This window comes from Sitophilus oryzae, unplaced genomic scaffold (assembly GCF_002938485.1).
Source record: "Sitophilus oryzae breed Bouriz unplaced genomic scaffold, Soryzae_2.0 scaffold_54_pilon_pilon, whole genome shotgun sequence".
In the NCBI taxonomy this organism is placed as follows: Eukaryota; Metazoa; Arthropoda; class Insecta; order Coleoptera; family Curculionidae; genus Sitophilus; species Sitophilus oryzae.
Window position 1 is genome coordinate 161,831 of NW_022147140.1, and position 19,692 is coordinate 181,522.

At 32.0% G+C, this 19,692-nt stretch overlaps 1 protein-coding gene across 2 annotated transcripts in view; it reads right to left on the minus strand.

The window, feature by feature from the left end:
• Nucleotides 1–19,692, minus strand: part of LOC115886951 (guanine nucleotide exchange factor for Rab-3A-like) — a 101,150-nt gene that overhangs the window by 43,064 nt on the left and 38,394 nt on the right. For both annotated transcript variants that reach the window (XM_030906279.1, XM_030906280.1), the window contains exons 3-4: nt 15,710–15,884; nt 14,828–14,947 (exon numbers count right to left, since the gene is read on the minus strand). In XM_030906279.1, coding sequence (XP_030762139.1) covers nt 14,828–14,947; nt 15,710–15,884 — 295 coding nt within the window. The remainder of the gene's footprint in view (nt 1–14,827; nt 14,948–15,709; nt 15,885–19,692) is intronic.

The window sequence follows — 19,692 nt, forward strand, 5'->3', positions numbered from 1 at the left end:
GGTACTACGTGAATAGTACTACATATGTGGTATTACCTGTACAGCATTACTTCATCGTAATACCTATTTAATAGGTTCTACTTTAGTAAGTAAAACCTATATTTATTCATTTTTTAAATTGATTCGATTGACATACCTGGTTAGGGTTCCGTCGCCATTTGCTTGACAGGGCGTTGATCTTCCGTCGACCACCCTAGGCGATGCGTTTTTTTTTTTCTTTCTTTCTGAGCTAAGGCTCAGAAGGTTTTTAGTTGCATATTTTTGTTGTTGAATGTACACGAGTCGGATTATGCGATTGGTACGGCGTAAAACGTGGCCAATGGCATAAATTGAACTCGGCCATTCACATGTAGAATAATTTTGGGATATCGTGTAGATATGCTCTATTTGTCCCATTTTAGTTGATGTACACTACAGTGCATCCCCTCGTGCTGACAGATGTAGGGTATTATTTTTCCATATTCATTTCATTTTAACTTTTCTTTACAGTTCTGTCTCTTGGTGATCATTTCTGGTTTATGTTGGTGCAATCTGCTCCGTCTGAGAGAAGGGTTGAATTAGAGCACAGTAAATTTGTCTTTATTTAGGTCTTAGAGTACCTGTTGTTGTAAAACCTATAGCTGCTCTAGTAGTGTATTGTTCCTTCTCTGGCGTAGTTGATCTGACATGAACTAGAATGTTGGTTCCAGCAACTATCACCGAGACGTATCGATACCATGAATGGATCGACGTTCTCTTTAATGATTGTTGAGTCGCGTTGTTTTAGAACAAAGCGTTATTAATTTTGAGTCTGCACCTGTCTAGTCTGCATTATCGATAATTTACACCTATATCGTTTTATAACACCTAACTATAACAGTATTTTTTAATCTTGCATACCATAATAGCTGATATACCTCCGTATTATTTTATTTTAGCAGAACAATGGCTCGAGTATCTCTGTACTTTACGGCGTATCCAGCAGCTTTAGTAATTTTACACCTTTATTTTTTTTTTGATCTCCAGCGTCATGTATTCTGAATGCTCCCACAGAGCGATACCATAAATCCTTACAGCCGTAGCTACTGACTAGGCTTATAGCTGGGAACGTAAAAATTGCGCGTCAAATAAGCTATCCGGCTTGAACGAGAGGGAATCCGGTGATGATAGGCCAGACATCATATATCATATGTAAAAAAGACATGTAACGAACTAAAAACGTTACAATATACATTGTATTGTTTTTATTCCATGTGTACGAGCCATACGATAAATAAATAGAAGATAGAATAAGAAATGACACAATAAGAAATGAACTAAAAATACAACCATTAGAAGAAAAAGTGAGAGTATATAAAAACAAATGGAAAGGAAGGAACATGTAGAAAGAATGTCAGATGATAGAATTCCACAGAAAATGCTACCATATCAACCTCCGGGAAGGAGAAGTATTGGACGACCAATACAGAGATGGTGAAGCGGAATAGGTTTTTAAACCTAAACCGAAAAAGGATACGACGACGACGACGACGACTCTATTACCTGGTCCAATATCTACACTATATCCCAGAATTTTGGTATGGTAATTGAGACCTGGACTGCCCAGTTTACGAAAAAACCCTAATCTGACGTATTGATAAAGAAGAATGGTTATTATTTTAAATAGGGCACGTTTAATATATTTCATTATAATTCCAAAAATAAAACAAGTGAAGGTGTTTTTGCTTTTCATTTAGTTGAAAAATACCTTTATCTTTTTAATCTCACACTTACTCATTAATCTCAATAGAATCTCAATTATTGTAGTTAAAGACTTGTTTCCTTTTAAGAATCCGTTGTAGTAAGCGGATAGTCCGTCGACCGTCGCGATTTGACGACTGTTGCCGAACAGAGTATTTGAACGAGATATTTTACAGCATTAATTTGGATTACTCCGCCATTAAAATATTTAATATACATGGGACCCAATTGTCTACTTTGCCCTGCAGCAGTCGGTGAGAACGTCATATATTTAGTTTTTGCGACCTTTACACTCAGTCAATTAGCATCCAGCCATTTTTTAGGGTCTTGCAGTGTGGCTTGAGCTTTGTTCCACGTCTCCTACCATGAAAAAACAATTTTACATTTATTATACTTTAATAGATCATTTATAAATATAGGGTGAGTTTCCTACGATGTTCTCTATGGGTATCTCGGAAATTACTGGAGATAGAGAGTCGGTTAAATGGGGAAAGAATTGCAGTTGTGTGGGGTCATAAATATGCGCCTTTCAAATTTTTGAAAAAATTCATGGCTTACTAGATATTTCGAAAAAAACAAATTTCGGCTATTTTAAAAATTGTCCCTAACTCTATTATAAGCTATTTTAGACAAAAAGTTTTCAGATAAGAGTTGTAGATAATCACATCCTTAATGAGATTGTGCCCTCTGCTTTTTTCTAAAGCCTGTCATTTTTGACATATGATACAAACATATGTTCTTTTAAATGGAAACCATAGTTGGCCATGATTTCATAAAAAGGGCCATTTTTTAAGCTTTTCAGCGATATAAGCTATAATATGTTTTCTTCGAAAAATTACTGAGTTATAGCCAATTCTTATCATTTTTAAATAATTTTACTTAGTTAGTTATGGAAACAAGTTTAATCGTCTTTGCTTTGCATTTAACCGACTCTCTATCTCCAGTAGTTTCCGAGATACCCATAGAGAACATCGTAGGAAACTCACCCTGTATAAGAAATAGGGTAGGTCCCAGTATAGTTCCCTGTTGAATCCCAGTTTTTATAATTTTGGTGTAGCTGAGTATCCCATTTATGTGTACTTGGTAGTATCTTTCTGTCAAATAACTTTTAAATAATGAACAAGTTTTACCTTTAATACCTATGTTAAATTTTTCCAGTAATCTACTAACACAGTAATAATTCACAGTATCAAATGCTTTTGTAAATCAACAAAAATACCAATGGTCTTTTTGTTACTACTAAAATTACTCGTACGTATGTTTTCTATTAGTATCTGAAGGGGTTGTTCAGTGCCAATTCCTTTTTGAAATCCAAACTGACAATTTGATACCATTTTATGTTCGTTTAAAAAAGATGTCAGTCTCTTGTTGGTGCTTTTATCGAAAACTTTAGACAGATCAATTGGCAATGAGATAGGGCGATAATTTGTCATTTCCATTTTATTTCCATCTTTGAATATAGGAATAACAATACTCTCTTTAAATTGCGTTGGTGTTAGTGATGAAATATTAAGTTAGAGAAATAGAGGTTTTGAAATTAACTTTTTGATGGATTTAAGAGTTTTAATGGATATTTCATTTTTACCAGGTGATTATGAATTTATCATTTGTTTCAGAGTGACTTATATTTCAACAATCTTGCTCCCGATTTCCACGATATAATTATTAAACGTATCGCAAATATCCGTTTGATCTTTTATAGTGAGTCCATTTTCTAAGATATTTTCAATATTGTTTTGGCTTTTTTGGATATGTAGGATACCTCGTTGATTAATCATTTTTTTTCTTGTAATTGTTACCTGTAGAGTTCAGTTTGTTTTTATAGTAATTAGCTTTTGCAGTCTTAATTAGATAATTTAAATTGTTTCTCTAATAAATATAGTGGTGTTTTTAGGTCCCGATCATTTCTATCTCTAAGAAATATTTTCTATTAATTAAACTAATTACGTATTCTAAATATTTGCACATACAGACAAACGATTTTTAGATAAAACAAAATATAAATATCATGGACTGTTTGTTTAGATGACTCATTTTAATTGAAAATGAAGTAAAACCCTTCAATTTAGATACTTTCTAAAAGATTAGCATAGAACCGTCCAGAAATTCAATCAAATAGGGTGTATTACCCAATCGTAAATAAAAAGAAAAGAGTTATATCCTTGTGTTATATGTTTTGGATAAAAATTGGCAAGCTAAAAGACAATTTATCTTTATTAACATGTACGGAAAATATTTACGTAGGTAGTCCTATTCATAAAAATGAAGACAAATATTAATATCTCCATATTTCGAGCCCATCATACAATCTCTTTTTTAAATGATGTCGTGAAAACCGCCCTATCTTATATCTCTACCTTGTCACTAAAATAAATTCTCTGGTATTATGCTTGTCATGCTCAAGTATGTCACGTACACGGCAAACATTCTTGTAATATTCTAGCAAAACGACTTTTGAAATATATCATCGCTCTTTTAGCTTATTACATACCATGTTATGTTTTTTGTAGTACATATATTTAAAATATATGAGTATAAGAACTACTGTAATACCTTTGGTTATTTTAAATAATATACTTTACAATATGAGTAATTTGTCGTAATATATTTAAGTCAATGAATAACAAAATTTTTACTGGTGAAAGTATTACATTCAGTGGCGTAGCTAGGTAACCAAGGGCCCTGGGGCAAATTAAAAAATGGGGCCCCACCGCTATGTAAACTGATTAGGTTTTATCAAATATAAATATGAAATATACAAATACTTTAAAAATTGCTAAGCTACTTAAGCCCTTTTTTGTGCACTGCAGGGCAGGTAATTAAACTATTAAACAGCAACAACATAAATTACAATTAATACTTGGTGTAGGTTTGGCTAATAAAACGAAATAGAGAAGATTTAAGGGTTTATTATATAAAGGTCGGGCCTAACCAACTGACTAAATAACAATTATATTTATAATTTTTTCTTAGCATTAGTTTTCGTAAAAGTATCAATGATTTCGTTTAAATCCAGGCTTGATGGCGGTTTTGTCTTCAATTGCTATTAGCGATAAATGTCGGTGTCGAGTTTGGCCCATATTATTTCTTAAATAATTTTTTATTATTTTTAATTTGCTAAAGGACCTTTCAGCTACTGTAGAAGTGACAGGAATTGTAAAGAATAATAACATTGCTGTAAACATTTCCGTTAGGTCCTAGCACTCCATATTTGCTCATTATTTCCTTACATAATTGGTGAACAGTTGCTTGAGTTAGTTGAGGTAAAACTAGGTGGTAAATATTAGTAAATCGAAGCGAAAAAATAAGGCCTATTATATCTGAATATTTTCTTTGGAATTCGTCACACTTTTGTAATAAAGTTGCTTCATCAACATGTAATAAAAATGTTGGTGTTATCGAATGTTCGAAAATCTAATATATGACAGACTGCACTCATACCAATAAAACGTGTATCTAATTGAGATATTACTGTGTCTAGTACATTATTGAAAATCTCAAGTTTAAATATTTTTTCTCGATTTGGAAATCGGTGATAAGCAGCTAATTCATCGAAATGTTTATTAACTTTTCTTTGCCTTTTTTCTTGAAAATGGGTATCAATAACATATTTTCTCGCAGTTTCACTGGCTTTGCACTTGAATAATTCGAAATCATTTCTATAAATTTTTTGCAACACAACTTTGCTTTGGTCTCTGCTAAAACTTTACTCGCCTCGGCTAAATTGATGCCGCATTTTTGTAAAGTTTTGGATGCATAATTGATGTCGTTCAATACACTGTGCATGAATTCGCACATATCACTATCCGTCAAATTGACAACACTGCCAACCTACAGAAAGAATTTAGGGAAATTCCAGAGGCATAACTTTTTGATTTCTCTCAACTGCATGAGTTGTCATGATTAAAGTGGGGTTGCAACTTGTCATATTTATTTTGAAAATGGAAGAAATTTCCAAAAGTTCTGTTCGATCGAGATTTCTGGTAAGGATTCGAGGGCCCCCTGAGCTTGAGGGCCTCGGGGCACTGCCCCGCCTAGCCCCTAGGTAGCTACGCCACTGATTACATTATTGTTTCTTCGGATGGACGAAATTCATCAGTAATTCTCTGGGCAATTCTGTCGAAGTGTTTACACAATCATAATATTTTATAGGTATTTCCATTAATAAATATAAATCTAAATTAGAAATTGAATTTTTAACATCAGTTTGGTAATGATAATTAATATAATAATAATAATAGCTCCCGTATATAGCATATAACGCATTGGGAGTAGCAAGGTACAGCTTGCCATGCTAGAGCCGTTTGGTATACAAGAAAGGTAATGTGGCTAGCACTACGCTTCAACTGCCTATTATTACCTCAGGATTGTGAATCCCAAGTACTCATTTAAGGCTGAGTCGACCTAGGTAACCAAACTGTCTGAAATCTCAAAATAGTCGGTTGATGAAATACCGGGTGTAGGATTCGAACCCACAACCTTGAGATTGGTAGACGAGAGCCTGTACCTCTACGCCACCGGGCACCTTTATGATAGTGTCATCTTTCAAGAAACTTTCAAGAGGGAAATGAGGGAGTTAAAGTGAATAGTCACGAATCAACAATATCAGATGCGCTGACGATGTAGTAGTAATGACAGACAATAGTAAAGATCTGCCGAACCTACTTCAAAGAGTAAATGGCCGAAAATGAATTTGAAGAAAACAAAATTCATGGTTATTACAAAAGACCAAAATATAAATACTTCAATATCAATAGACAGCAGGCCAACAGTAAAATTATATTTTGGCAGTACATGTATATTTTTTACCCAAGTGAGACACCCCTCGACAAAGTCTGAAGATGTACATAGGGTTAAGTGGTCCAATGTGGCACATTCGTTTTTCATCTTAGTATGTATTGTTTTTTCCAGTAAAATACCTGCATGCAAGTTAAGTTGAATTCAAGATAGGAATCTTGAATTTGTCATGGTAGTGCAAATATAAATATGTTTAATTGTATGCTACCAACTCGAATGAGTATCTTTTTGCTATGGTCGTATTGTTATCACGAACTCATTAATGTTTAACACATTGTTTGATATAGAATGTTAACATCAAAGTCCACTTGTTTATAAAAAAAACATAAGAATCGCATTGTACTTACAAAATCACTTGCATCATGAATTAAAAAAAGGCTTGTGAAAAAAGATAATATTAGATGTATTGTTCATTATATCCTGGTAGGCATTATGAATAAAACAGCTGCAAATTACAATCGTTGGAAATAGTTTCTAAGAAATTTAATGTGAGTATAGTGTTAGTCGTTTCGTAGTAACAATGTAATTGAATTAAATTAACAATATTGTTTGGCTAATTTTTTAACTTTGATTTCGTAAAATAAGAAATTAAAACTTTTGACGACGTCAAAGTGGTCTCTCTCAAATTAACAGCGGTGTAAATTATGTCTGATTTTAACATCTAGCAAATGACGTTGAAGATATGTATTTTGAATATCACTAATTACTAAAGCAAGCAGAATGGAATTACCACATGTTTTCTATCAATTCGAGGATAGCCATTTAACGTTTATTCCTATGTAACGTAACACATTTATATGTATAGGTTGTCAAGGAAAAGAATATCAATGAGAGTCTTTTAATGAAATTCAGAAGTGGTATTTTTCTCGATTTTGTTGATACCTCTCGGATTCATATATTAGCATACAAACCACTCTTGGAGAGACATTATTCTATCTTTTATAATAGTAATCTAGATTAAATCAATCTTGTCTAAAAAAAGTAATGATCATTCTAAATTAATAGAGAACAATGACAACTAAAACACACCAAGTTAATAACAATAAATATTATTTTCGATTAAGAGTGGCTGTAATGACGTCCCGTAATCCTGCTGTTAAAACATAACAATTGGTTTTTATATATAAAAACCCAGCTGTTTTAACAGCAGGATTACGGGACGTTGTTGCAGCCACCCTAAGAAGTGGCCACGATACTAAACTAGTCATAATAGCACCATGTGATCCCCTCACTGCGATTGCCAGATGCAATGCCATAAATTCCAGTCGTTTCGATGACCACCAACCGCAGACAGTGGCAACCGCGATTATACCATATGATTGAAAAAAAAACGGCGCCAAAGACGGCTGTGATTGCCCCGTACTCTTCTTTACTTTTGGTGCTTACCGCCATCGCCAGTTGGCCTTAAGCTTAAGAAGGTTGTAATTTATTTTTATATCGAGTAAAAATTATTTTTAAATGGTGTTTGAAAGAGAAGAAATATATTTTTTTGGGATAGATTTGTGATATGGAACTCTATAATTATTAGTGTTAATTTTTAGAGTTAATACAAAGAATAAAAAGAAAAACTAAAATTTGTTTCATTTAAATTGGATCAATTATCTCGAATACGAATTTCTTTGTGTGAAATAAATTGTAAGGGATGTTTTATTAAATTTACTTATGAAACATTGGAGGAAGACTATCCCAACTCAAAATAATTATTTCTTATTTACAATGAATCGATGGTAATTTGTCTATTTTTGATATACTACTTGTATTTCTCTTAGACATAAAAATATAGACAAATTGCAGTCGTGTTAATGTAACAACAAAAAAAATAATTATTTTGAGTTGTTCTAGTCTTTTTCCAAACAGACGATATATGAATATTGCGATTAGGTATAACTTAACTTAATAACAAAGGTAACTGCTAAAAATTTCTCTAAATGTAATTCAGATTTCTTTTTTAAATTTAATTTGCAGTTTTGACTACAGCTCATAGATGGCGTACCAAAAGATGTTGTCCGGATCTTATGTACGGAACATATACGGAACATTTCGTCTGTGACCAGGATTCTCAACAACTTTTGTATTCGAAAGCCTTTTATGACTCATAGATTATGACTTGAAACACCGATTAGTTATAATCATAAGAATATATTATAATCTACAAATATACTCTTTATATTTAGCACGTATGTTTATAATTTCATAAAGAATTGTTATCATAAAAAACTATCTCACAAATCTTCTGGTAAAAATGTTTAACGTAAAAAATTATAATTTTAATTCGTATAATATAGCACATATAATATTAACAAGCGAGGTAATCATCGCGCAAATCTTGACACTGATAAATATATGATATTATGGTAATAATATACAACGTAAACTTTTATTGTTGTGTGGGTATGAGATATTTCAGGGTCATTATGCATATTTTCCATCAAGTATGTATAATTAAATCTGCTGCAAATTTGCATATTTAAATATTTCTTAACTTAAATAAATGAAATGAAATTAATAATATTGATATATTACTATTTGTTTCTAATAGACACATTTACATTATTTTTTTATACAATTGCTCTTGACGGACGCTGAGAGGAGAGAATAACAAATAACATAATACAAAAATTAACTCATAAACTGCGTGTTATATGGTAATCATTTTTTTTAATTATCAAGGTAAACGAATAGTGTCATTATATACCATCATCTAAAGAAACGTCTAGAATGGGTAATATAAGTCAAAAATTTTATATCCAGGGTGGGCCACTGGAAACTTACAATAGCTATAATTTTTAAATCAAAAAAGATATCAAAAAAATAAAAAATACTGTTTCTATAATATCGAGGGGGAATACATATGACGGATTTTTTGAACCACCTCGACCTACCCCTTAGGTGACACCCTAACTCACTTGAAAATCTTAAATGGCAACACCCCACTTGTTTGTGTTTTGGAAAGCTCATGAAAAATGCTAAATGATGATCGTAAAATTTTTAGGGTGAAATTGAAAAACTACCCTTACACGAACAATTAGGTGGACATTAATGAAAAAGGTGATTTTTTCAGCATAAGTTACAAATTGGGACACAGCTAAATGACGCAAATGAAGTATTTTTCAAACCACCCCAACCCACCCCTAGATGGCACCCCCTCACTTCTAATCTCAAGATAGCGATACCCCACTTGTGACACTTCTTTGGAAAGCTAATTGAAATTGCTAAACGATGGTCATACAGACTTCAACTTAATTACTGGTTAGTGACAAGAAATGTAGGTGTGACAATTTGAAAGAAATTTAAAATGATAATTTATTTTAATAATTGCTCAAAATGAGAGCCGTTTTGTTCCATACAAAAATACAAACGATTTTCAAATTCTTCTCTCATTTTTTGGAAAGTCTCTCTCGGAATATTTCGACATGCTTCAGTTCTCCTCTGCCGCAATTCTTGCAACGAACCTGTTTTGTCTTGTAGACTATGGATTTAGTGTAACCCCACAAGGAAAAGTCTAAAGGAGTGAGATCAGGTGACCTTGGCGGCCACTCGATTAGACCCCTTCTGCCAATCCATTGCCTTGGATAATATTTATCCAACCTCCGTCTTGTGACAATAGAATTATGCGAAGGGGTTCCATGAAGGGGCTTGCTGAAAGTGTATGAGGTCTTCATTAAGAGTTATAATAAATATCTTTGTACCATTTTTTTTTCTCGCAATGGTTCATGGATACAAAAATAATTCATTCTATTGATTTTGACACGTTTTGACATTTTTGTTTTATTTTTAGGCTCTATTTTTTTCGTTCTTTTTTATGACAGTCGTTCAGCATTTTTTATACGCTTTCCAAAGAGGTATCACAAGTGGGGTATAGCTATCTTGAGGTTAGAAGTGAGGTGGTGGCACCTAGGGGTGGGTCGGGGTAGTTTTAAAAAAAACTCATTTAGCTGGGTCCCAATTTGTAACTTATGCTGAAAAAATCACTTTTCTCATTAATGTCCACCTAATTTTTCGTGTAAGGGGTAGTTTTTCAATTTCACCCTAAAAACTTTATGATCATCGTTTAGCATTTTTCATGGGCTTTCCAAAAAGGCGCCATAAGTGGGGTGTTGCCATTTAAGATTTTCAAGTGAGTAGTGGTGCCGCCTTAGGGGTAGGTCGGGGTGGTTCAAAAAATACGTCATATGTATTCCCCCTCGATATTATAGAAACGGTATTTTTTATTTTTTTGATATCTTTTTTGGTTTAAAAATTATAGCCATTGTAAGTTTTCAGTGGCCCACCCTATTTTTTATACTTATATCTAATATAATATACAACCTATAGTTTTGTAGAAATGTTTTTAAATATATGTTACTATATGAATGTATTCTACCAATACTCATAATATAAGAATTTATATATAAAATAAAATGTAAGATTGATTCCCCTCTTACCAACTAAATATTATACATTCACACAGAAAAAAATATACTTTCGCTCACTTTAAAAGTAACTGTCAAAAACAAAAAAAAATGTTAAGTAGTCTTAAAACCTTTTACAAAATAATACAGTGTGTCCCATTATTCCGTGGACATAGAAGTATTGCGTATTTTTGGAGTCAAAATAAGTTCATTGGTCACAATTTACCTCTATACAAAAATGCTTTGTTTGTCCGTTAGGGGGCATCAAACAAAAAACCATTAACAACATTTTTAAAGATGTTTTAAGAATTGATATTCCGATTTGAATGAGATTTTGGGTGCGTATGTTTTGTTAAGAGCTTTAACATTTGACTTTAAGGGTCGGGAACTAAGTACGGGAACGGTGAGAATTTCTTCCACCCCTATATAAATTGTAGAAAGACTATTTTCCAATTCTACCGATGACAGATATTTTTTCGGAAAATGGTCCTTCTAGTATTTGCTACATTTTTTATCTCTTATAAAAAAAACCACCGCGCATACTTTTTGAAGAAAAAAAATATTTTTCCGAATCTGAGTTCCAAAAAATTGTCACCTCAAGATATGTAGGCGCATAACACACATATTCTATATTAGTATCATAAATGATACTTGACAATAAGCTTTAGAAGTTTTAAATTAATTAACGTTCGGGTTTATTTTTGATTCATGCCTTCTATCGAACAAACGTGGCGCTTTTGTATAGAGGTAAATCGTGGTCAATTAACATATTTTGATTCAAAAAATAAGTGGTTATTCAAAAAATAAGTGGTTATTCTATTCAAAAAATAAGTGGTTATTCTATATTATTATATTCCAGGGAATATTGGATTCCTGTATATTTTGTAAATCTGCTTACTATGCGTTGAGGCGGTATCTTATAAAAGAGACAAAAAAAATTACTGGTCAGTAAAGTAGAAAAATATTTGTACTGAAATTTATATAGGGGGGTTAGGTTGTAGACGACTCTAACGGACAAACAAAGCACTTTTGTATGGAAATAAATTATGTCCAATGAACTTATTTTGATTCCAAAAATATGTAGTAGTTCTATCTCCACCGAATATTGGGACCCCCCCCCGTATAAATAAAAAATATATTTTCATTAAATTCATATACCTTTCCTTATTTCATTTAATGGGTTATAAAAGCTAAACATTTCTGAGCAGTTGAGTCGTTTAGGCTAGAGACGACCCTGCTCATCTAAAGATGCACCCACCGCGTCATCTATGATACGACTGCATTTCGATAGCTCCTTGCTTGAGATTGGAGGCTTTACTGATCCATGAGAGGTTATTATATAAGAAATTATTACATTCAACCAATGTGTCATGACCAATGCATGCGAAACCTGGACTTAAAACGGACATTAGAAGCAGTGACGTATATGTCTTCAAAATATTTGTTCTGAATACTGAGGTTCTGAAGAATTTTTGCTTCTTATTTCAATTTTTCATCGAAATAGTTGGAAAGTACAGATTTCTCCAAAATTTTAAAAAGCTACTTTCCACTTCGTATAAACCAGAAAATCTGTCGAATTATATCCAAATTTTTCGTAAATTCAAAAAAATATTCGTTTGTTTCGAGGACGTTTTATTTTTTTTCCATCAAAATATAGTTTAGATCGTTTTATCTATCTTTTACTATTAAATCGTGCTGTAAGGTTTCACTCAGTTGCAAGATTATCAGATATATTTTTCAATTGATCGAATTGATTTCTCAGGTTCGAGACGCTTTCAAATAGTTTTTTCAGATCTTTGGGAGAGACATAGTGCTTTCTAAAAATATTAAAATATATTATTCTGTACATTTCTAATGTTTTAATAGATTTGTCTTCATCGACTCCTGTTTTCTAATTGGATGTAAATATGATGTTCAACGCTTTCTGTACATCGACGTACCTAGATCTTAAAGCTAACAGAGCAACTTGTTTAGATCATCATTCGTAGGGTTTAATCTTTTTAATGTTCTTTATCTAGATCCAGGTTTTAAATATTAGGTTTTTACATAAAGGTTTAGGAACAATAGGTTAGGAACAATAGGTAAGGAACAATAGGTTTTTAGACAAATTTGTTCCACAAAATCAATAGAGTTGCTTATTTAAGAGACACTTCGTGAATTGCCATTTGCGACCAAATTGAGATTTTTAGCAGCACGATTTATTTTGTGTGGTAAGAAAGGATATGAAGAAAAATAAAGTTTCATCATCCAATTAGTAATGTTCATCAATCAGAATAATGAGAAAATAAACATATGTGTAGTTGTAACAAATTTCTAATCTTTGGTTATAGTTTGTAATATGAAGAACACAAACTCTGCAATTTGATTCTGTAAGGCATGCAATACCCTCGCGGGCCCCCTACGGACCCGGGCCTGTGTTCCGTCGAACACGTTTGAACACTGATAGTTACGTCACTAAGTGATCATAAGGAAACTGCAGGTCGCACAACACTCAATGGAACGAAATATGCTGGGAATAACCAAGAGAGACCGTAAAAGAATAGAGTGGATACGACAAAAGACCAAGTTAATAGATGTCATTCACAAAGTTAAATCCCTCAAATGCCAATGGGCAGGACACATTACAGCATGGTGCCCATGAGGAATTAAGAGACCTAGAAGACCGAACCTGAGATGGGACCATGATATTACGAAATTAGCAGGGATAACTTGGGCCCGCATAGCCAATAATAGACAAAAATGGGCCCAACTACAAAGATAATTTCTATATATGTTAGGAAGGCTACACCATAATTGGAAATGGTTGATTAAGCTGAAAATGATGATGGTGATATGTGAAAAAATAAAGGTCTGTTTTTCTACTTCATGCATGCTTTTAAACTGGCTACGGAAAACAAGAAGGTCACATGCTTACTAATGCATACTTGTAGACATACCTATACTTGGCTCAAGAAATTTTGTTTTTTATACAGTAGCACACGATTTTGGTGTAGTTAAAACTGATAAATATAATTATAAATAAAGGCAATAGAAGTCCAAAACGAATCTTTAATTAGTTATTATTATAAAATAATAAGATCTTTATACTTTCAAACAAGTGTTATTTTTTTCATTTTCTTGTCATTATGACTTGTCTGCTATCACATGGCTATCACTCATTTAGACCCACGGCTTCTATTTGAAAGTGAAATTTCGCAGTGTAAAAAATAATCGCGAAATATTCAGTACAGTTTGACACTAATTAATACAAAATTAATTAATATGCGTAAGAATATGAGATACAAATTTAATGAAAGTTTGTTCTGTTAATTAAAGTACGGTCATTATTAACATATTTTGAAAGAAAATGCTATCATTAATATAAGACATAGACAATCCGAGAGGTCATTACGATAATCTTAAAAATATATATAATAATCTAAAATTTTAAAATAATACTAACTATTAAATAACAACTACAGAATAGCATAATATCGCAAAAGTATTTTTAGCTCCTTAATTTTTATAATATACGGCTCTAGAATAGAATCCTGAACCACACCTTATTATTCATCTTAATATTCAAATTCGAGTCTTTTAACAGTCTGCGTGTCACCAGCCGCCGTTTGCCAATTCACATACCCAATGTAAAATATATCAAGTTGTGCGGCTGGTACTTAATAAACCGTTGTTGCACCTTGCTACTCCCAAGGCGTGCAAATATATCAACTCTATATGAACTACTATAAATTATTATTTTAGGATGTAAAGCAACAAAAATAAGTTCTGACAATGAGAGTATTATTACGCAGATCATACAATTTGATGATTATTTATCAATAATCCCTAATATATTTAAAAATAATTAAATTTAATAATTAAATAAAAATTTAAATAAAAAAATACATTTAAATAAAACCGCTGTTTAATTTTGCACTTACCTGAAATAAACTAGCTGTTAGGTCTTCTAGTTCAGCTTCAACATCTTGTCGTATCCTATTGACTCTCGCAAGTTCTTCATCTTTCAATTTTAATTGCCTTGTGGCCTGTTTCAGTTCTTCCTATAATATAAACAATTACTAAATATTAGTAGCATTAGCAGCATATTCAGCACAATCAATGTCGAAAATGAAAAGAGAAAAAGATTTGAAAAATTCCAAAACAAAATTTCAAAAATATGTGAGCGGACCAATGACTAAAGAATATAAGGACATGTAACTCCCCTATACGGGCTGCAGCAGAATTTGTGACCTTAGAGACCTTTATTTTGGTGGCAAACAATGAGTCACCATTTGGTCACCAGCGACAATTTTAGCGATTTTTAATAGTTTGTGTGTAGTAAACTTTGTATAAACTTTATTACAATGGTGATTAGTTATTCAGCTTTCAAGTGTAAAAGCAGCAGCGATAAGAAAGAGCCAGGAGTTACGTTTTTTATGTAAATAAACAGTCCACTCCAACTTTTTAGCGTTTTCATATTGAATTCGATAATTATTCTTCAATTTCAATTAACATCTATATGTACTTGATATGTGCTATACGGCGATACTAGTTTTGTACCTTTTGTTAACATTTTAATACGTTTTTTTCGTAATTAATTAGGATGATACACCATAGGCGTAGTCAAAACAATTATCAAAAAATATAAATATTGCTTCAAACAGCTAGGTTAAGAAAAATATGTGCTACGGCTACGGCACTGTTTGGTGACATCGTCATAATTTGCTCTCGGGTGTTATTTGTCTTTGGATTCTTTAGTCATTGGAGCGGATTAAGTATTAGTGAATTACTTCAGTATTTAACCTTTTAATGTATTTACTTACTTGTAGTCCTACTAAAATTTGATCCTTGCAAGGCACCACAGATCCAGACCAATCCACCTGATCGCTACCGCTAGCACCACTTTTACTATCACTGTCATCCTTCAAATCGAAAGACGAAATTACTTCGAGATCGCATTTTTCTAGATCTAAATCGCTATACATTGAACTATCCGAGCTGAAATAAAAAGTATAGAATTACTTCTTAACAAAACACGATACAACAAACAATATAATTTTTTTTGGAACCCAGCTAGCAATTAATATTGCAACTAACTATTTATATGAAAAAAATACAGGAATGGTAATTTCAGACCTTTTTCAGACTGGTAATTTCAGACGTGATTTGTACGTATCTGCAAAAAAAAGCTCTGCTTTTTTTCGAAGAAGAAAATAAGAAATTATCATTTGTAAATTTTGTCTCCGCTTTTACACATACTGACAAGCATAAAATAATAAAGATTGTTACATTATATGAGGCGTCAAGTTTCAAAATCTGCCTTATCCCAAAACCGTTGTTTCGAGATAATAAGCAAAAACTGTTTTAGCACATTAGGGATCGGTAAGCAATTTCTTGTCTTGTCTTGAAATATTTTCAAGAATTAAAAAAAATCTTGTCTTGATCATTTCTTGTCTTGATTCAAGAAATCTTGAATTTTCTTGATATCTTGACAAAAGGAGAACCCCCGTTTAAAATTCGTTTATTAAAGGGGAACCCCCTGTTTAAAAGTCGCGGTGTGATTGGTTAATGCGATGTTTATGTTTTATGCGTAAAATCTAGGGTCAGGAATCTAATTTTCAAAAAATTCAAAAACTTTGGGCTCATACTACAGTAGCCAAAATCATCAGATTTACATAATTTTGTTAATTATTATTATTATTATCTAACATCAAAATGAGTGATTGTGATGGTTCGTTCAGCAGAAAATTTGAGCTATTCGTAATTGAATCGTTCAGAATACCTACCACCTTAGACACCTGGGCGTAGAAGTTTAGTTAGATAATTAGTGACCTTGATAGTAGTGACGGTGATAATACTACTACAGATAAAAACAGTAAAAACAATAATGATAAAAACTGCTCTATTACTTCAGTGGCATTAGTTCAGATTTTAGATTCAGTACATTAAAATGTATTATTTTTTTTTATTTTAAAAGTTTTACGTTAATTCAAAAAGTCTGTATGCCACTGAAATAGACCCGCTTTGCAAAGTTTTTATTATTCTAATATCGTAGGCCATAACAACATATTCAAAAAATTATAAAAAAAACATTTAAAAATTCAAAAATTATATTAGGCATTAAAAAAGGTTTCAATTTAATTTGGCCCACAGTATGCCAACTTTGGACATCCAACTTTGGACGTACTTATGTCAACTTTGAACATCCGACAAAGTGCTGCTTCGTACAAATATTTTTTTGCTTAATATTTTTTTTATCCATCAATTAATGGATATTCATATAATATACAAATACATAAGTAAATGAGTATTTCTTTTTTATTTTATATTTTCATGAAATTTCAAGATTTTCTTGATTTCTTGTCAAGAAATCTTGATCTTGAGAAGTAATTTCTTGTCTTGTCTTGAAAACCAAAAATCATTTCTTGTCTTGATCTTGTTTTGAAATCAAGACAAGATCAAAAAGTTGTCAAGAAAATGACGACCCCTATAGCAAATGTTTGAAGCGTTATTTTACAAAAAAACGTGTCCATTAAGTGGAACCATCGTTTTGTATCTGGTTTTGTAGAAATAAAAATTAACATTTAATTTTTAAAGAGAAAAAAACGGATAAACACAAAAATAATTTGGATAAGGCCGGTTTTGTTGCAGTATGATGCATATACTACAGCATAAAGCTCCGCGCGCACTGAATCGGTACCAGTCCGGCGAGAAACGGCGAAGGCGGTGACTCGACTATCGTAGATAGATAGAGGTAGGAATCTGGCCTCTACAGGCCGAAATGTTTTAGTGGACGCCGGCGCCGTCTATATGTACGATGGTCGCAGTCGCTTTTGCTGGTCGGTCCGATCCGATGCAGTGCGCGCCCTTCTTAACCCGTCTTATCCGAATTATTTCAGTGCGTTTTCTCTTTAAAAATTAAATATAAATTTTTATTTCTACAACAACCAGATACAAAACAATGATTCCACTTAATGGATACGTTTTTTGTGTGCGTTTTGTTTTGCCGGTTTTGCTACAGCAAGATATTTGCTTCTCTACTTGGAATTATTAAGTATGCTATTTTATTAAAATTAGGTAAGGATTTGAAATTGATAAGACATCAGTAGTAATACTATATTTGTGTAAAAAGTTTATGAAAAAATGCGAGATTTGCAACAATAATGAGAATAAAAAACAAATAAAAATGGATAAGACGGATTTTGTTGCAGTAACCAGTAACGCAATTTGCAGTGAATTTTATATAATGGGACTTTTTTTAATTTTTATTATCTGTATTTAAAATACATATCTAACGACATTACTTTTCTTTTAAACACAAAACAAAAAAGATTTTTTTTTAATTTACTAAACTAATTTCTACATTGTTATTTCGAGCTCGATCAAACAGTGACTGCTTAATAAAATACCAATGAACTGAAAATTCCAGAACCTTCCTTTCAACAGATTTTTTCCCATATAATGATATTTACTTCTTGTAATGCTTTTTTCGCAAACCAACAAACCATCCACGGTCACGAACTATCAAAATATATTCATTTTTAATTTATTTTACACTATTAAGGCTAAAAATCAACTTTTGAAACTTATGGTAGAAATACTTAAACAATCTTATTTTATTGTTGTGAAACGTTGATAAAAAGGGCTGATGCTGCTTTGATGCGTAGCTATAGGGGGTATATACGAGTACAGGGTATCCCAGGCTGAGCGTGCATTAGAAGTTTCTAGAAAACCACAATATCTAGATCGGAGATTTCTTGCACATCATTGTTGTACAACGAGATCTATCGATTAAAATTATTTTCAATATGACGGCACTTCTGGAAATACCGGAAGTTGACAGCAACTTTCTTATTTTAAGTGGGTGCCCCATTTTTTATTACATACTTCAATTCTCTGTAAAATTCCATGAATATTGATGTAAACACTCTATATCTAACATTAACCGTTTTTGAGAAAAAAAAATTATTTAAAATTTTTGGACGAAAAAAACTACCTGTCAAAAAAATTTGTATAGCCTAAAAGCCAACTTTAGTGATTACCACAGCCACTTTGGCATAAAGAGAAAACATGTGTCTATCTATTTCAAAAATTAAATTGTTCAAGTGTCATATAATAATGACGGTAGCTGTCAAGGAATTCAGTGATTAAAAAATTAACATAAATCATTTTTTTCAAATGGAAACCAACTTTTTTTATTTCACTAATAAAACGGTTTTTCAATTCGTTACTTTATACTATACATGTTCCTATACCCAAAAATAAATCGTTTTTAAGTTATTTAAAATTGAGTTTGAAAACCTATATTTTTCTTGATTTTGTCTAGCTTCCTTTGACATTAAGTGTCAAAGGGTCAGACAATTTATTTCTATCTGTCAGGAAACGAATTGTTTGAATTTCCTATAGTATAAATACTGCCTGCTTATAAGATTTTAAAAAGTATACTTATAAAAACATATATCTCGTATTTTTGCTCTTTAGTGATATGTGGTGATATCTAATAGTTGATATTATAAAAAATTAATTTTCCGTATGATCGAAAAAAAAACAGCGTAAAGTTGGCTCGAAAATGATGCTGCTTTTTGAACAAAGCAACACAATATGACAGCCTGATCTATTGTTTTACATCACACATCACTTGACGTTTAAAGTCATAGGCTACTGGTTAAAATCAATTAAAATATACGCTTTAAAACTAAATCTTAAATAACTCAAAGACGATTTATTTTAGGTATAGAAACATGTATAGTTAAAGAGTAACGAATTGAAAGGCCTTTTCAATAGTGAAATAAAAAAAGGGGATTTC